The sequence below is a fragment of the Pipistrellus hanaki genome (genome assembly GCF_964339955.1).
Source record: "Pipistrellus hanaki genome assembly, chromosome: 7".
In the NCBI taxonomy this organism is placed as follows: Eukaryota; Metazoa; Chordata; class Mammalia; order Chiroptera; family Vespertilionidae; genus Pipistrellus; species Pipistrellus hanaki.
Window position 1 is genome coordinate 81,824,920 of NC_140509.1, and position 15,935 is coordinate 81,840,854.

The 15,935-nt window shown below is 41.5% G+C and overlaps 1 protein-coding gene across 1 annotated transcript in view; it reads right to left on the minus strand.

Annotated features, from left to right (window-relative positions):
* SYNE1 (spectrin repeat containing nuclear envelope protein 1) overlaps nucleotides 1-15,935 on the minus strand; it is a 359,148-nt gene that overhangs the window by 205,433 nt on the left and 137,780 nt on the right. The window contains exons 40-49 of the mRNA XM_084890175.1: nucleotides 15,048-15,201; nucleotides 12,694-13,322; nucleotides 9,582-9,761; nucleotides 8,680-8,830; nucleotides 8,192-8,350; nucleotides 6,813-6,995; nucleotides 3,676-3,777; nucleotides 2,296-2,499; nucleotides 982-1,189; nucleotides 55-167 (exon numbers count right to left, since the gene is read on the minus strand). Of these exons, the coding sequence (XP_084746301.1) occupies nucleotides 55-167; nucleotides 982-1,189; nucleotides 2,296-2,499; nucleotides 3,676-3,777; nucleotides 6,813-6,995; nucleotides 8,192-8,350; nucleotides 8,680-8,830; nucleotides 9,582-9,761; nucleotides 12,694-13,322; nucleotides 15,048-15,201 (2,083 nt within the window). The remainder of the gene's footprint in view (nucleotides 1-54; nucleotides 168-981; nucleotides 1,190-2,295; nucleotides 2,500-3,675; nucleotides 3,778-6,812; nucleotides 6,996-8,191; nucleotides 8,351-8,679; nucleotides 8,831-9,581; nucleotides 9,762-12,693; nucleotides 13,323-15,047; nucleotides 15,202-15,935) is intronic.

Consider the following 15,935-nt stretch of genomic DNA (forward strand, 5'->3'; position numbering starts at 1 on the left):
ATCGCAATTGAGTGCAGTTTGGGGAAGAAGAAAAGGCAACACCAATGTTTATACCTGAAGGTCTCGAAGCTTCGCCTCTAGAACTTTGCTGTCACCAGTTCTGTCTGATGATTCTTTTGCTGCTGCTTTTATTCCAGAAAACCATTCTTGGAATTCCTTCATGGACTCTTTGGAAAAGAACAGGAATGAGAAATGCATCCAAAACATTGAATGAGCCACCATGCATTAATTCTGGCCCTCAGCCCATTGCATTGTGCCTTACAAAACATTCAGGAAAGAAGATAATAATCTAGAATATGACATATACGACACAGCATGATCTATAGCCATGACTGTCTACAGCAGAATCAAGAAATTATCTCAGAGAAAAGACTAAAGAGTTTACTTTCCTTAGTGTCTGATTTCCCCTTATGTCTCTTAATTTTGATAAAGAAATAATTCATGGCCTGACTCTGGAAGAATGTGAGGGGAGAAATACTTCAGGGGTGCTAGTCTTTTTTGTGGCACAAGGAGAAACCTTCTTCTCTTTCCGCCACGCTGATGTGAGCACTGTCATCATGTGTCCACAGCAGAGCACAGGCAGCCATGTGGGAAACTGAGTCAGGCACATCCACAGGATGGTCACTTTCCTGAATTACATGTGCTGCTGTTTCTTGCTCTCTCCTAACATCAGGCTGCCCGTCACCTCCTCACAGCAGTGAAGTAATCCCCACACACATGAGCAACGTGTGGAAAATCTAGATGCAATTCCGAATCACCAAATGGTAGACTCCTACCTCCCGGGGAGAAAGGGAGAACTTTGCTTAAGATGAGGGCACTCACATAACACTTCCAACTGCCCACATCTCAAAGCCCAAGTGAATTTAACTTGCTATTCTTCCCGAAAGTTTTGCAAACGTTTGCTGGCAGTTTCCCCGCAGCATTTGGTCCGGATTCCTTCTTGTAAACAAACGATTCATGCACAGGCCTGTGGGAGCTCACCATGGAAGTGCTTCTCCAGAGAATCCTGCAGGCTGGCCTGGGTCCTGGAGCACAGCTGGCTGGCAGCTTCGTGCTTCTTGGTCAGGCCCGTCATGGCCGCGCCCAGGCGCTCCAGCTCCGCCGAATGGTACTTGCGGCACAGGCTATTGAGGTTTTCCTGGGTGGAGCTGATGCTGCTCTGCTGACTTTGAAGTTCTTTCTGCATTTCCTAGAGGAGAAGAGCATGCCATGGAGGATGTTTATCAGATGCAAGAGAAATAGTCCCAGGTTTGATTCTGGTCAAGGGAATGTACCTTGGTTGCAGGTACATTCTCCCCCCCCCCCCCCCCCGCCCCCTCCAGCCCCGACCCCAAGTGGGAGATGTGCAGGAGGCAGCAGATCGATGATTCTCTCTCGTGGATGTTTCTAACTCTCTATCCTTTTTCCCTTCCTCTCTGTAAAAAATCAATAAAATCTATTTTTAAAAATCCACTCAGTAATGTATACATTTCTGTGGGCTTGTTTTTGGAGTAGTTGTGATATCTCTGAGTTGATTCTTTGAGAATGTTGCCCAGCTCTCCCTGGAACAACTGCAAACAGCTGTTGAGAGGTCGCTAGGATCTGAGTGAGAGTGTAGCATTTTAAGCAAATTGAATTGATTCTTGTGGATTCCAGCCATGAGCTTGGGTCTAATCAGTTGATTAGAAACTACAAATGCAATCAGCCTCCTCAGTTCACATTCTTCAGTGGCTCACATGGCTCACAGGCACAAGTAGTTAATTTAAAAAGATACTTCCTTAGTCTCAAGAACAGTAAAATAATAATATGCTGAAAAAGAACATATCTTTTTGTTGTTGTTGAAAACTCATCTCAACTCATAAGCTTGATAAAGAGTTTATCAGAAATGTCATCTATAAAAATGAACATACTGACATAAAAGTGAGATGTTTTCTCAATTAAAAAAATACATCTTTCTCTAGATAAAAGCAGCCATACTAACCAATAAAAATAATAAGTGAGGAAATTTTATTTATCATTCAAGTTTGAAAATTCATGGACATTCAAACACTTCTATAGATGCCACCCCTTTAATAATAATAATAATAATAATAATAATAAATAGTAGCCTGTGAGCAAGGCTTACAGCAATACGTGCTTTCTGTTTTCAGATTGTTCATCTTGCTTTCAGTTTTTTACCCATTACTTACTTTGCTAAGTCTTGTGATAATGCGGGTGATTGGGAGCAGAGGTTAAGGTATGAGTCTAGCCACCACAGAGCAGGAGAGCTAACATTCCCACTGAAGTGTAACCCATTAATGAGAGCTGGTTACCTACCTTTACTTTCTTCAGCCCTTCACAAGTCTCAGTCTGGGCACAGTTCTCCAAGGATTCTTCGAGTTTCACCAGCCAGGTTGTTGTGTCGTTAATGAATTTCTCCACTTGTGTGCTCTGAGCCCTGAACTCTTTCAACGTTCCTTTTGCGTCTTCGGTGATTTCTTTGGTGTGCTCCAGCTTCTGCCTTAGGTCCGCTTCTATAAACTAAACATCAAACATAAAGCAGGATTTCACCAAAATCAATGAAAACCAGACACTCTTTTACTGGGAATTCCAGAGATGTATTGCTTCATCATAAAAAAAAACAAACCAAACCACATAAGCGTAACCATGGATGTTCATCCAATTTTTCTAAGACGGAAAATCAGTGGGTACGAGTTGCCAGACATTTTACGTGATGGTAAATGGAAAGAGTAAGGCTTACAGTTAACATGAGACGAGAAAGTGGCAGTTTGTCTGAGGTTCCAGGGGATACACACGATCACATCTCAAAAACAGCCGGACTCATGCAGGTTACCAAGCAGGTGACCAAAAACCTGAAAACTGCTCCTCATTCTCCCCAAGACTACTCATACACGTTGCCCCGATGTGCCCACTACTTTGGACTCCCCCCACCCCTAATAGGAGTTCATCCTAAAGCACTTTCCTTCTGTCTCCCACTCTAAGCATTCGGGGGCTGGCTCTCTGCTCCTGGCTGGTTTATGTCAGGAGGGCCTTGACTTCTCTGGACCACAGGTAAAAAGGGGAATTATGATAAACTGCCAACAGTTTCAATCCTACAACGAAAACATCCAGGACCATTTCATAATCAAGACTTGGAAGGCAAATCGAACGTATAGTAAGGGCTTTTCTTTGTCCAAGCTCAATCCGCTGCAAACAGGAAGCCCACGGTGGAGAAAGGGGCTAAGCACCGCTCTCTGTCTCTTTTCACTTTATCTCTGTTCCCACCTCACAGGCTGGGACACATAGGAGGTGGGGAGGGAACTTCCTAAGCCTGGTGACATTTCCCGTTCTCTCCTCTCCCAGGCCCTGGTCTGTGGCTTTCTCAGAGACTGCCCAGTGAAGGGCCCTAGAGGCAAGAGATGCACCTTTCTCTGGCTTTTCACTTGCTCCATCCGCAGCCTGTGGGCATCTGGTTAACTTCCTCCCTCCAGGGCCTGTCATTCCCCCAGAAGGCTTTCTTAGGTGACCTGGCTGTCACACAAGAATGCTCTTTTTTCTCTTATGAATCACCTCTGGGCTGAAGGTCACTGTGGCAGATGACTAGAGTTGCAGGCCACTCAAAACATATGCACTTCAATATACAAATCCTTAAAGAATAGAAGTACTCTGAGATAGAGAGTCTAGCAGGTAGCGGCTAATACAGAACTGAGTGCTGACCTGAAGGTCTGATGGTGTTTCCGGGTTTTTTGTTAATTCTTTCAGGTCATTCACTTTAGCATGAAGGTCTTCCAGTTTCAATGCGTTGTTTCTAACTTCAGACTGTCAAGTAAAAGACAAAGGGGAAAAGTGTGACGAATCCAAGCATTTACACGTTATAGTTGGCATTCAATAATTTCAAGAGTTAACTGTCAAAAGGCCCCAACATTAAGCGAGGGTAAAAAAAAAAAATCTTTTCCACTTTTTGATCATTGTCATTATTTAGGAATTTGGAAACATGCCACCATTTACTTGCACTTGGGGTGTGAGGGAGTATGTGGAGCTTTCTTTCTTCCCGCCCTCTTTTATTGGGAAAGAAAAATGCTCCTGGAAAAAAAAAAATTAAACACTAACCAAAAGTCGTGAGTCAGTGGGGATTTTTAACAACTGTCATTTAGTCATTAGCATTGATATGACTGGTTACCATGGCAATATTAAATTCTTGAGGAAGTACTGCCAAGCCAGTACACATTGGGAATGCCTAATAACAGCTGGCTATCTGCAACACACAAGAAACTTTTCAAATAAACGTGTAAACGATGTAAAAAACAGAGATCAGGTTAATTAGGAGACTGATGTCTAATATTTTGCCTTATTGTATGTTTGTGTTTTTGTTGCCTTTTTTTTTTTTTTTTTTTTTTTTTTTTGCACCGACACTAACATAAAAAGGAAGGAAGAATAAATAACCAAAGAATTGTTACTGAACAAATTAGACTCTTAGAAACATCATTAGTCATTTGGGCCCACAAAGCAAGATGGTTAAATATCGTGCTTGGGTGCTTTGTGGACACTAACGAACCTCCCAGTGCCTCCGATCCAGAAGGTAATTTACTTCCCCAGTGAGATGTGATGAACTATCTGCCAGCCCCTGGCCTTTTCCAGAAGCCGGCTGGGCAGTGAAGGCATCACACCCACACGCCCCCTCACTTCCTGCTCTGCAGCAGCATGGCATTCTCAGGCACTGGGCTGAGTCCAGCTCTCTGGGTTTATGAGCTCCTGGGCCACAGTCAGCCACAGAAAAGCCATCTCTGTGAGTGACTGGACTGGACACCAGCTCCCTGAACCCCAGAGGTCAGGGGTGGGAGTAGACTGTATGTGGGTTTAACGACTGGCTCGCCGAGAAAAGGCCCTGATGGGTAGCCTCAGCACCATTTAGAGTAAAATCATGAGTCACGGCACGTGGGGCTGGAGGAGCTGCACAGAACACCATTCTGCAGTATTCCCACCAGAAAGACAGCATGAATGTCAGCTCCGGAGCCCAGGCAGGAGTCAGAGGGGAATAATAACCAGGAAGGTTTAACCTTTGCGTGTTCATTACCTTCATTTTAAAATAGATTTAATTTCATTGTAATTTACTTACAATGGAGTTTTAAAAAAACAAATTTTAATGATTTCACAGAGAAAGGGAGAGGAAGAGATAGAAACATTAAGATGAGAGAGAAGCATTGATCAGCTGCCTCCTGCACACCCCCTCCTGGGGGCTGAGGCCGCAATGAGGTCATGTGCCCTGACTGGGAATGGAACCTGGACCTCCTGGTTCATAGGTTGGTGCTCAACCACTGAACCACCCTGGCTGGCCACAATTAAATTTTTTATAATGGTTGTGATTGCCACTGGCTCACAAGATTTCTGAAAAGATAATAATTGACATTGCCAAGCAGGTACAAGCCCTATTCCAGCACATGCTACATACAGCAGGGGTCTTCAAACTACGGCCCGCGGGCCACATGCGGCCCGCAGAGGAGTCTGATCCTGCCCGCCAGGTTTTTTGGGCAGTGAGCGCAGCCGAGGTGTTACAGTAGGAATTAGTAGTTCATATAGTCCGGCCCTCCAGCTCTCTGAGGGACCGTGATCTGGCCCCCACTTTAAAAAGTTTGAAGACCCCTGGTTTAAACTGTAATGGTTATTTAACATCAAATATAACTAAAGGGATTTTGGTATCCTTCCCTGACAGTACTTTTAGTCTGAATACTCTCCTCTACTTCTGTTTGCCCTTAGGAATAGGAACATCTCTTGAAAGTTCTTTGGGTCAAACACAGCTGATAACTTAGGTAGTTAATACAGATGATTTAACTACATATTTTGTCAGACTATAGTAATTTATTTATTCACATATCTGTGATACTTCACATCTAGACCAGGCACAGTGCTGGGCACCAAGCATACAATGCTCAACAGTCCCTTCCTTACCAAGAGTACAGTCACCTGTGTGCTTTGTGAACCAAGTTATCTCTTGTCACTCTATTTCCCTCCCCTTGCTTCATTTTTCACCATAGCCCTATTACTGATTGACATTTTGCATATAATATATATTGTAATGTAAATAATGTAAATACCATGAAGGTAAAGACTTTATGTGTTTCACTATTATATTTCCAGTCTAAAAACTGCCTGACATATTTTAGGTGCTCATTAAGAAAGGCGATGAGTGAATGAATAAATGAATGTGGGAAATGGGAATAAAAGGAGGATAAAATAAATTAGTGACTGGAACTTTAAAAAGGCCACTTTCTGTGGAAGCCTGTGACACTCCAATCTCCATTTCCTTACATTTCTGAAGAGGAAGTGGAGGAAACCAGCTCCTAGCATAAGTGCTCAGTATAGGGTAGCTACTCAGTAAGCACTTCATTTGAATGGAGAAAAAATAAATACTAAATATTACTGAATTACAATCCCTTTCAATTTGTTTTTTCAGTAAGAAGATGCCATATTCTCAGATGAGTGGAAAAATTATAGGTTTACTTCCAGATAAATAGCAAAAAGATAGTTAAGATTTTTTATTACACTTCTGTGTGTCTCAAAGAGCAGCGTGGCTCAGTGGTTGAACATCGACCTGTGAGTCAGGAGGTCATGGTTGATTCTGGTTGGGGCAGGTGTCCGGGTTGTGGGCTTGATCCCTGGTCAGGGCCTGTGGGAGGTGGCCGATCAGTGATTCTCTAATCATTGATATTTCTCTCTCTCTCTCCCTCTCCCTTCCTCTCTGAAATCAATAAAGATATATTTAAAAAAAGAATGCACTTTTAACAAAGGACACCAATATGTTCTTATTCTGGCCAATGCTACACCACCAGCTCCCAGATGAAGGGGAACTCACGTACCTCGAACTCCTTCAGGAACTCCTCCGTCTTGAGGCTGTTGTTCAGGTTGCTGATGCTCTCGGCCAGCTGAGGGACCGAAGTGTTGGACCAGCCTTCGATCTCATCCTTACCCGAGAGAATATCAGCCCAAAGGGACAGGCTTACCCTCAGCCGATCCATGTTTTCCTCGATTCTCTCTGACACCTGGAAGAGAAAATCAAAATCAAATCATTAATAGTCTGAGTCTCTAAAAAATGCTCTTTGCCCCACCAAAGTACTAAAATACTAAAATAAGTCAATGTTCCTTAATCAGAAAATTGTAATCTGACCAGAAAGCCATGTTTTACAAAAATTATTGTAAGCCAACTAGGGCACTGAACTCAATTTATGTAAATGCCATTATATAAATTGTTTCTGTCACTGGGAGAGTTGGTTGAATTTCTAAAACATTTGGCTTTTATTTGTAAATTGGAAAAGTAATCACAATGGGTCTTCTGTTATATAACTCACTCTAAGGTTGAATTCTATAAGATAGAGGTCCATATTGGGCAGTATTATACTTCTTTTTAAAAGTAACATAGTAAGCCCTTTTATTTGTAATGATTTTACATAAAAATTAGAGCATAATTAGGTTTGAACATATTTATAGAATAAGTAAATATACTGTATAGAAGATTAACCAAATTTGCATGCTTATACTATTATTGCTTAATATTCTTCCCATAATATCATTTTAAAAGTGGAAGAATATAAGGTCTTCTGAAGCCCCCAGATTATTTGATGTCAGTACATCAATATCAATGTCTAACTTAAGTGACTTAGCTTAAGTAAGGGAACCCACTATAGGTTTAAATTTCGAGCCTAGATATTGATAATAGAGGTCAACAGAATCCCTGAATTTTCGGAGCTGGGAAACTGTAAAATATGCATGGATTGAGATACAGAGTTCCAAAGGGGTCACATAGCCAGTAAATGACAGAGCAGGAACTAAAACCCAAGGATGTAAACTACAAGGCCAATGTATTCCAATGCTAAAGATCTTCTTACTTTAAATTATTATACATTTTGGTTAATAGTCTGAAGGCTGTTTATACATTATTCTTTTATTTTTATTCATAATTCTAGACTTTGAGAAGACAGGTTATAAATTTGTTAGGATTAAAGCTGTCAAGTAAAATTCTAGAAAACTTGCCAATAACTTTTAACAAAATAAAGCAAATATATTTTTTTACTAGTTCTAAAATTTCTGTGAACACTACTTTTCTTTAGAATATTATATTTGCATTTAATGTTAAAAGTTAAAAATGGAATTCGCATCTCTTAATAATCCTTTGCCCCAAAATGAGAGTCAGCAACGTGAATATTTAAACTACTCATGGAACCCAAGGTGATGAGCGTACATCCAGCCATCTGTCCATTGTGCTCTCCATGTCTGTTTTCACCAAGATGAAATCACTGCTGTGAATTTTTTTCAGCTCAGATAACAACTGTTTTCCTTTACTGGTAAAGCAATCCAATTCTTTCTGCTCCTTACACATTTCATTCCTGGCAGTTTCATGCTGTGAACACAAATGTTTCCTTAATTAATAAAATCATCAATGATAAGAGTTTAAAATCATTTGCCTCCAAGAAATTTAATTATTGGATGACCTGGTGCAGAAACAAGGGGATTAATAAATGGTACAAATATATATACTAATTTTCTTGAATTGCTAGAATCCTAGGATATCAGAACTCTTTAAAAAAAAAAGTTGAACTTGTTAGCATGAATTATCTACATCTAACTGTACTGACAAGATCTGTGTAGAGAATACATTGTGAGTAAAAAAGAATACACAACAGGTTTAATAAAGTGTTCTACTGAAAGAAATACATTTTGAATTACTACCTTGGATAAGGCACATTTAAGATCCTCCTCGTCCTTTATAGTAGTTCTGGTTGCAATCACATTGCTGGCATGTTCTAGAATTTTAGATACAGCTGACTTCAAGTTCTGATATTCTCTCATTAAGTCAATAAGCCCGCAGCACTGGCCCTGGCTGCAATGATCAAAGAAAAGCCATCATTTATCATCAGGTATCAGGAAAGGGAAGAGTTCCCCATGGTTGGACCTGATATATGAACACACATTAATAGATAAAAGAGAAACCCTGTCTTTACCCACCGAGGTCAAAAGAGTGCTGGTTGCTATTATTTAACTCTAATGTCCAAAATATCCCCATGAGTGAAGAATGCACACAGCCATTCAAATAAAATCTGTGACTTCAATAATAAGTAAAGACGCAATATATGTTCTGGATAAGTCAAACTTATATAGATAGGTATATTATTTTTAATGCATATAGATACTCAATTGTTTCAGGAATAGTATTGAAAAGACTATTATTCTTTATTCATCAAATTACCTTTTTTTTAAAAAAATCAATTAAGCATATATGAATATCTTTAAGCTAGTGAATTTTACTTTATGTCAGTCATATCTCAGTTACAAACAACTATAACAAAACAGAATAAAAAGGAAATTAGGAGGGTAAGCCTCTCATGGTAGCAGTTAGTAACTTGACAACTGTGTTTAAGCATTGAATTTTACGTGGAATTGTTATCTCAACGCAGCCTCCTCAATCAAGTTCTGTAGGACTAAATTCTTATCATTACTGAAAGACACAGAATACTAAAGATGGCAAAAGATATTCAATTCTTGATCACACCCATGCAAATCACCAGGCATGGCCCAATGTCACAAAATAGGGAGAAGTTAAAAAAACAAAACCTGAGGAGTTTCGGACTTACTTTTCATGAATTAGCTTTTTGGTATCATCCCAGGTGACCTCTAAGCGATTTATCTCTGTGTCAACTTTAGGTGCAAAGGCTACATCTTTTTGAGCAATTTGCTTAGCTTTGTCCTTCAACCAACATAGCTCATGCTCATGAGAATTCAGTTCGTCTTCTAACTGATTGAAGACCCTCAATCTATGAAGTAAAGTGCTGATTAAGTAAAGATAGCAAACCAACATTCCCTCTCCATAAAGCACACATACAGAGATCTAGAAAACTAATAACAGAGCAATCAAATGAACGGATGTCAACTGATAAAGATGCTTTTGGAGTTCACTTTGCATACTTTAGAGCACATGTGTCAAACACAAGGCCTGCGGGCCAAATCCAGCCCGCCAGGCCTTGCAATGTGGCCCGCACCGCGCTGTCATCACTGCACTCTGCTGTCAGTTTATGACATTGTCAGTTTATGACTGTTCAGTAAACCATTCGGCCCGCGATTTAGGCTGGATTTTATATTTTGGCCCCTTCTCTGATTGAGTTCGACACCCCTACTTTAGAGTGTCCCTCAGAAAACATTTAAATGCAGTCTCACTACTCACCTTCAAACTTCTATTACGTTTGTATTCTCTTTCTATTACCCTTTGATGGTATTAGACTTTTAAAACTAGGGGTGACCTTGTATGCAAAGGAGGTGGGTACTTATTGTAAGGTATTGATATAAAATTATTTTGTGCATGAGGTCTAATTCATGTAAAACAATATTTAAGAATCATAGCTGTTTCATAAAATAAAAATAGTTTTACCAAGCTGTACTCTACGTATATACATATAAGACTTGTCCTTCCCAAGTCTTATTCCCTTTTGTAAGTTTATTGTTTTATATATATACTAGACACCCATTGCATGAAATCTGTGCTCTGGTAGGGGGATGGTCCCTCAGCCCAGCCTGTGCCCTCACAATCTGGGACCCCTTGGGAGATGTCCGCCTGCCGGCTTAGACCCCCTTCCTGTGGGGAGCAGGCCTAAGCCGGCAGTCGCACATCACTCTCGCAGTCCAGGCGCCCTCGCTCCTTACTGCCTGCCTGCTCACTGCTCCTCAGCACTGCCACAGAAGCGGGAGAAGCTCATGCTACTGTTGCTGCATTTACCAGTTGTGAGCCCAGATTCTGGCTGAGTGGCACTCCTCCTGTGGGAGAGCACTGCCCACCAGGGGGCAGCTCCTGTATTGAGCATCCGCCTCCTGGTGGTCAGTGCGTATCATAGTGACCAGTTGTTCTGGTCGTTCCACTGTAATGGTCACTTAAGCTTTTATTATATAGATTGTACTATATTATATAAATTGTTCTATATATTGTTTCATATATATCAATTATTTTAAGTGTGTGTCTGTGTGTGTGTAAACTAAATTACATGCTTTATTGAAGATTACAATGAGAAAATGTTCATTTTTTTGGTCTCTAATATATTGATATTTGAGTATTTGTGAAGAGTGGCCATGTAGAGGCAGCTATTGACTCTCATTCTTGCCTTTATATAGGCATTGTCTCACTTAATCCCCAAAACAAAGAGGCTAGGAGCAGACAGTATTATTAACTCCATTTACATGAAGAGAAGTGTTTGCCCAAGGTCGCACAGTATAGCCCAGGAAGGGATAAAATTTAATAAATCAATCAATGGCACCACTCAGGATCCTCTGTGTGACTGGTGAGTTCAGTGTGGTGGGTATTAAATATATCTTTTGAACTCAACCTCGGTCTTCTTCTCCAGTACATTTAGGACTCCTGTCTGCTGCTCCAAACAGGCCTGAGAGGCCAGGCCTCCAATCCCACTGCTACTTCCTGGGTGAGTCATTGGCTCTTTGCCTGGATCATCCTGTCTTTGCTCTGAAGGCTATTTTGTCCCTCCCAAGTCTCATTCCCTTTTGTAAGTTTATTGTTAAGCCAGTCAGATAGTTTACTTCCCACAAAGTGTGAAACTTCAGGAGCCATGAGTCAATTGTTAATCAATGTTTGATTCTGATTAAAAGGAAACAAATTGGCAGGGTCAACATAATTCTGATCAATTAGGGATGCCTTGGTATGAATGCCTTTCAACTGTCTGTTTGCCCCCTGGGGGAAACAAAAAAAATAGAAAAAATAGTCACCCCGAGAACAGGAGCGGGAGAAAGTTCTATCAAGAGGAAAAACAAGACTGAAAAGAAGGCTACAATTTACACCTGGCAGCCCCTCATCTTTGCTTAAACTCACTTCTATTCGTTCTTCTCACCTCTAAGCAAACAGTTAATAGTAGTTGGGAGAGCCTGGCTGGCGTGCCTCAGTGGTTGAGCGTTGAGCTATGAATCAGGAGGTCATGGTTTGATTCCCTGTCAGGGCACATGCCTGGGTTGTGAGCTAGATCCTTAGGGTGGGGCCTGTAGGAGGCAGTCAATCAATGATTGTCTCTTATCATTGATGTTTCTCTCTCTCTCTCTCTTTCTCTCCCTCCCTCCCTCCCTCCCTCCCCTTTCCTCTCTGAAATCAATAAAAATACATGTTTTTAAAAAGAGTGGTTGGGAGAACCACTCTGCCGAGCTGATTGGCTTCATTTTTAGTGAAGAAATACAAATCTTAAATGGCAGCTGATCATCTTACCAAGCTCCACAGGCATAATTTTCATTTCCTCCTACAAGAAGACTACCTCACACCATTTTCTGCCCACATTCACTGTCACTCAATCTCAACAAATGAGTTTGCTCCAGTCTTTTCTGAGGGCTAGCAAGGTTGGAGGAATTCCTTCAGATTTACCACCAGAACTACAAGTCTACTTGCATCTCTCCTTCCTCCTCTGCTTCATTCTTGTTACAGAACTCGCGTCTCTTTTCCTATCAGCTAAAAACACACAGTATGATCTGCATACTCTATTGTAAATAAGATCTCAGAGTGGCATACACAAAGCCCTTAGGAAAATCTGTGCAGAACCCAAATAAATTTTAGGACCTTAAGTGTCAAATTAGTCATGAGTTTTATCCTAAAAATATAAAAAGAGGCGTTGCTAAGTATGGTACTATCAAAGTTTTGCACAGAGTTAATCAATCCTAGGGCAAATGAAACACAGCTAAGACCATGGCTTCAGCAGCTCCTCCCACCTCTGCTGCAGAGCCTGGCGGGTGGGTTCTTTCAGACGCTCTCTGTCCGCCCTCTCTTCGATGTCCTCGATGTTTCTCAGCAGCTCCTCTTTCTGGTCGCGGAATGCTTTCTTCAGTGCTGCCAGGGCATCTGCCTCACTCTGCTTGGTTCCCAGAAGGTTCTGGATCCTCTCTAACTCAGAGCAGAGGTGATCAGCTGAGTTTCTGCAGGAAGTCCTTTGCCCAGAACTCCCACTTTTGAGATGGTATTGGGCTTTGGTAAGAAGGCCGTCCAGGCCGATGGCAGTAGATTCTAGCGTTTTGATGTCTCGAATAGCATCGTGTAGGTCCTTTTCTAATAAGGCAGTCTGCTTCTTATTCATGCTGTTTGTTGCTTCCACTGTCTGCCTCAGCCGGCGGAGCGCCTCGGACAGAGAGGTGTGGCTCTGCAGGAACCCGGCCAACTGGGCCAGGGCCAGCTGCCGCCTCTCCACCACCCGGCTGGCCTCCTCGAACAGCTGCAGGCAGTCCTCTGCTTTGCCCTGCAGGACGTGAAGGTCCTCGGCTCGACCCAGAGCGCCCAGCTTGGCAAGGTGCCCCTGCAGGCTTTGTAATTCCCCCCTTTTGCTTTCCACTTCTGCTGTGTGGTCCTGGAAGGGAAGAGAGGGTCACTGGTTCCTCAGAGACACTGGCTTTTGACACAGACATGTTACAGAATCGGTGATGTCAAGATCCACAGTGCAACATACAGACCTTGTAGCACAGAAACCCACACCCGAAACCTATGGGTTCATGTTGACCAATGTCACCCCAATCAATTTAGTACATAAAAATTTAAAAAATACATTTTAAATACAAGGCCTGGTATAGTATTTAAAGGTCACCCACAATGAAACTTTTAGAAAGATTCTTAAGATTTCTCTTGTTTCGCTCATCTATGTATTTCATCCAAAACACAACCCTGATTTGGAACTAAAGTAGTCCATGAGAAAGAATTCCTTTGTGAATACAAATAGTTAACCTGTATGCTCCTATTAACCAATGTCACCCGATAAATTATTAAAAAGAGCATATTTATATATATGCACATATATAACATTTGAGAGATTTTAAAAGATATATGTATATACAGTTAAAAGGTATAATTATAGTATATACAGTTAAAAGAAACTGAAAATGTGTAAGATTTTAAAAGATATATTATATATACATAGATACATAGATACATATACATATACATATACATATACATATACATATACATATACATACAATCTAGCTAATCCTAACGTAGTGTAAGAGTGTGGGAATAGACAGTCGTGAGCCTCTTTTCAGAGGTGTGAATAAAGCAGATAGAACTGCCCAAGTTTTAGCTGCCTTCTCTCTAAGGAATGTTAGATAAACTGGCTAAGACTTGCAGAGAAAATTTGACCAGCTCACAACATATCATGGCTAAAACCCATCAGAGGTTTGCTAGCACCCTCAACATGGTTTCCATGAAAGAGAAACGATCACCTGTCTTAATTGTGCCCAGAACGGCCCTGATTGTTCCCTCAGCCCAACTACTAAGCTTTAGAGGGATTCTTTGAGCTTTTACTTTAGAAAATTACAAATTCATTCTCTGACCCTTTGAGATGTGAATCTCTTTAGAACCTCCTGGGCAGTTTGACAACTGAAGACCACTTTCTCAAACAGCTGGGAGTCATCCCCTGACATGCACTCATCCAGGAAGATGGCGCCCCAGCTCCTGCCTTTGAGGGTGGGAGCCTAATTTGGTGAGCACCTTGCTCCAAATGGCAAAACCACCTGCAGTCATGAAGAAAGGAAAGCATGCTTTTCCTTGGGATAAACCCAATTGACAAGCCCAGCATAGAGTGAACACTCAACAGACACTAAATGTATTGTCAGTCAATATTGTTACAAGCTTATGATGTAGCTTAACCCAACTATTCCAATACTTGATGACCAATATCTGATTTTAGAAATTTGTTTAAATGTCAGGGTACATATTATGCATAATTTAAAAAGAAAAAGAAATTTCAAGCTAAATGGTAATTCAGAAAGACCATATTGTGAAAGCATTGGGATTCAGTGTTCATTTTTATCATTGGACCAAAACAAACTGGGAAGCTTACAAATGAACATTCTCATCACTTTATCCTAGAAATCATTCACTCCATTGTGAGCAAAAAGGTATTTTACCTGGAGAGGCTTTATCTGCTTAAGGTATCTGCATAACCCATTGTGAGAACATTTATAGAGAAATACAATGTTAAATCGCGGGCGAGTGTTTTTTAAAATTTGTGTCCCTTTAAAATTGAAGAGCTCTCTGTTATGAACAAATGTTTCTCCTCTTTTAAAAGAATGCCCTTTACCTTGTGCCGGGTTAAAGCTGCCTGATGGTCTGCTAAGGTGATCTCCGAAGTGGCTTGTAATTCACCCAGAAACTGCTTAATCCAGACGGAGAAGGAAAGCAGCAATTCATCAAACTGCTGGTGCTCAGCGACCACGGACTGCAGGAAGTGAAGCCTGGGCAGAGGACGGGGTAGAAGGTAACAGGTCCTTAGGGGTGCATATATCTTTGCAAACACATGTTTTTGAGTTTTCAGGTTTATGCCCAGGAGAGGGATTGCTGGGTTGTACGATAACTCTATTCTCATATTAATCAATGTCACTCCAATAAAGTTAAAATGAATGAATGAATGAATGAATACATTAATTAATTGATTAATTAATAATAAAAGTTCAAATGTCCCACAGTGGAACGGAAGAGTTAGTATGTTTTTGGAATCTGATTAATCACTGGCAGAACTAATGTGGCCCAACAGGGACAAACCAGAATGCATAATGCTTCCTACTTCTCCAACCCTGTTTCTCTTACAATTTGCTGCGTCCCAGTTCCTGTTCGTGCTGCCCACCCTGATGGTCCTCCATTTCTTTAACATCACCCCTGACCCGTGCATGTCTGGCCACCCATCACAGTCTGCCGGGCTCTCCTCTCCACCTTCACACCCTGCTCTGCATCGCCTCAGCTCTTGCCTGGCCTCCAACAGCCTCCTTAGCTGGCCTCCTTCCTGCCACCACAGGCCTCACTGTAATCCACTCTCTGGAGAGCAGCCAGGAATGATGTCCATGTCATCACAACACCCTCTGCCACGCCTGCACACGGGCAATCTCCCGGGGGACACAGGAAGGTGAAACTCCATAGCTCCTTGCTGTGATCTATGAGGGGTCCCTCATCATAGACTTCTCTGGCCTCATCT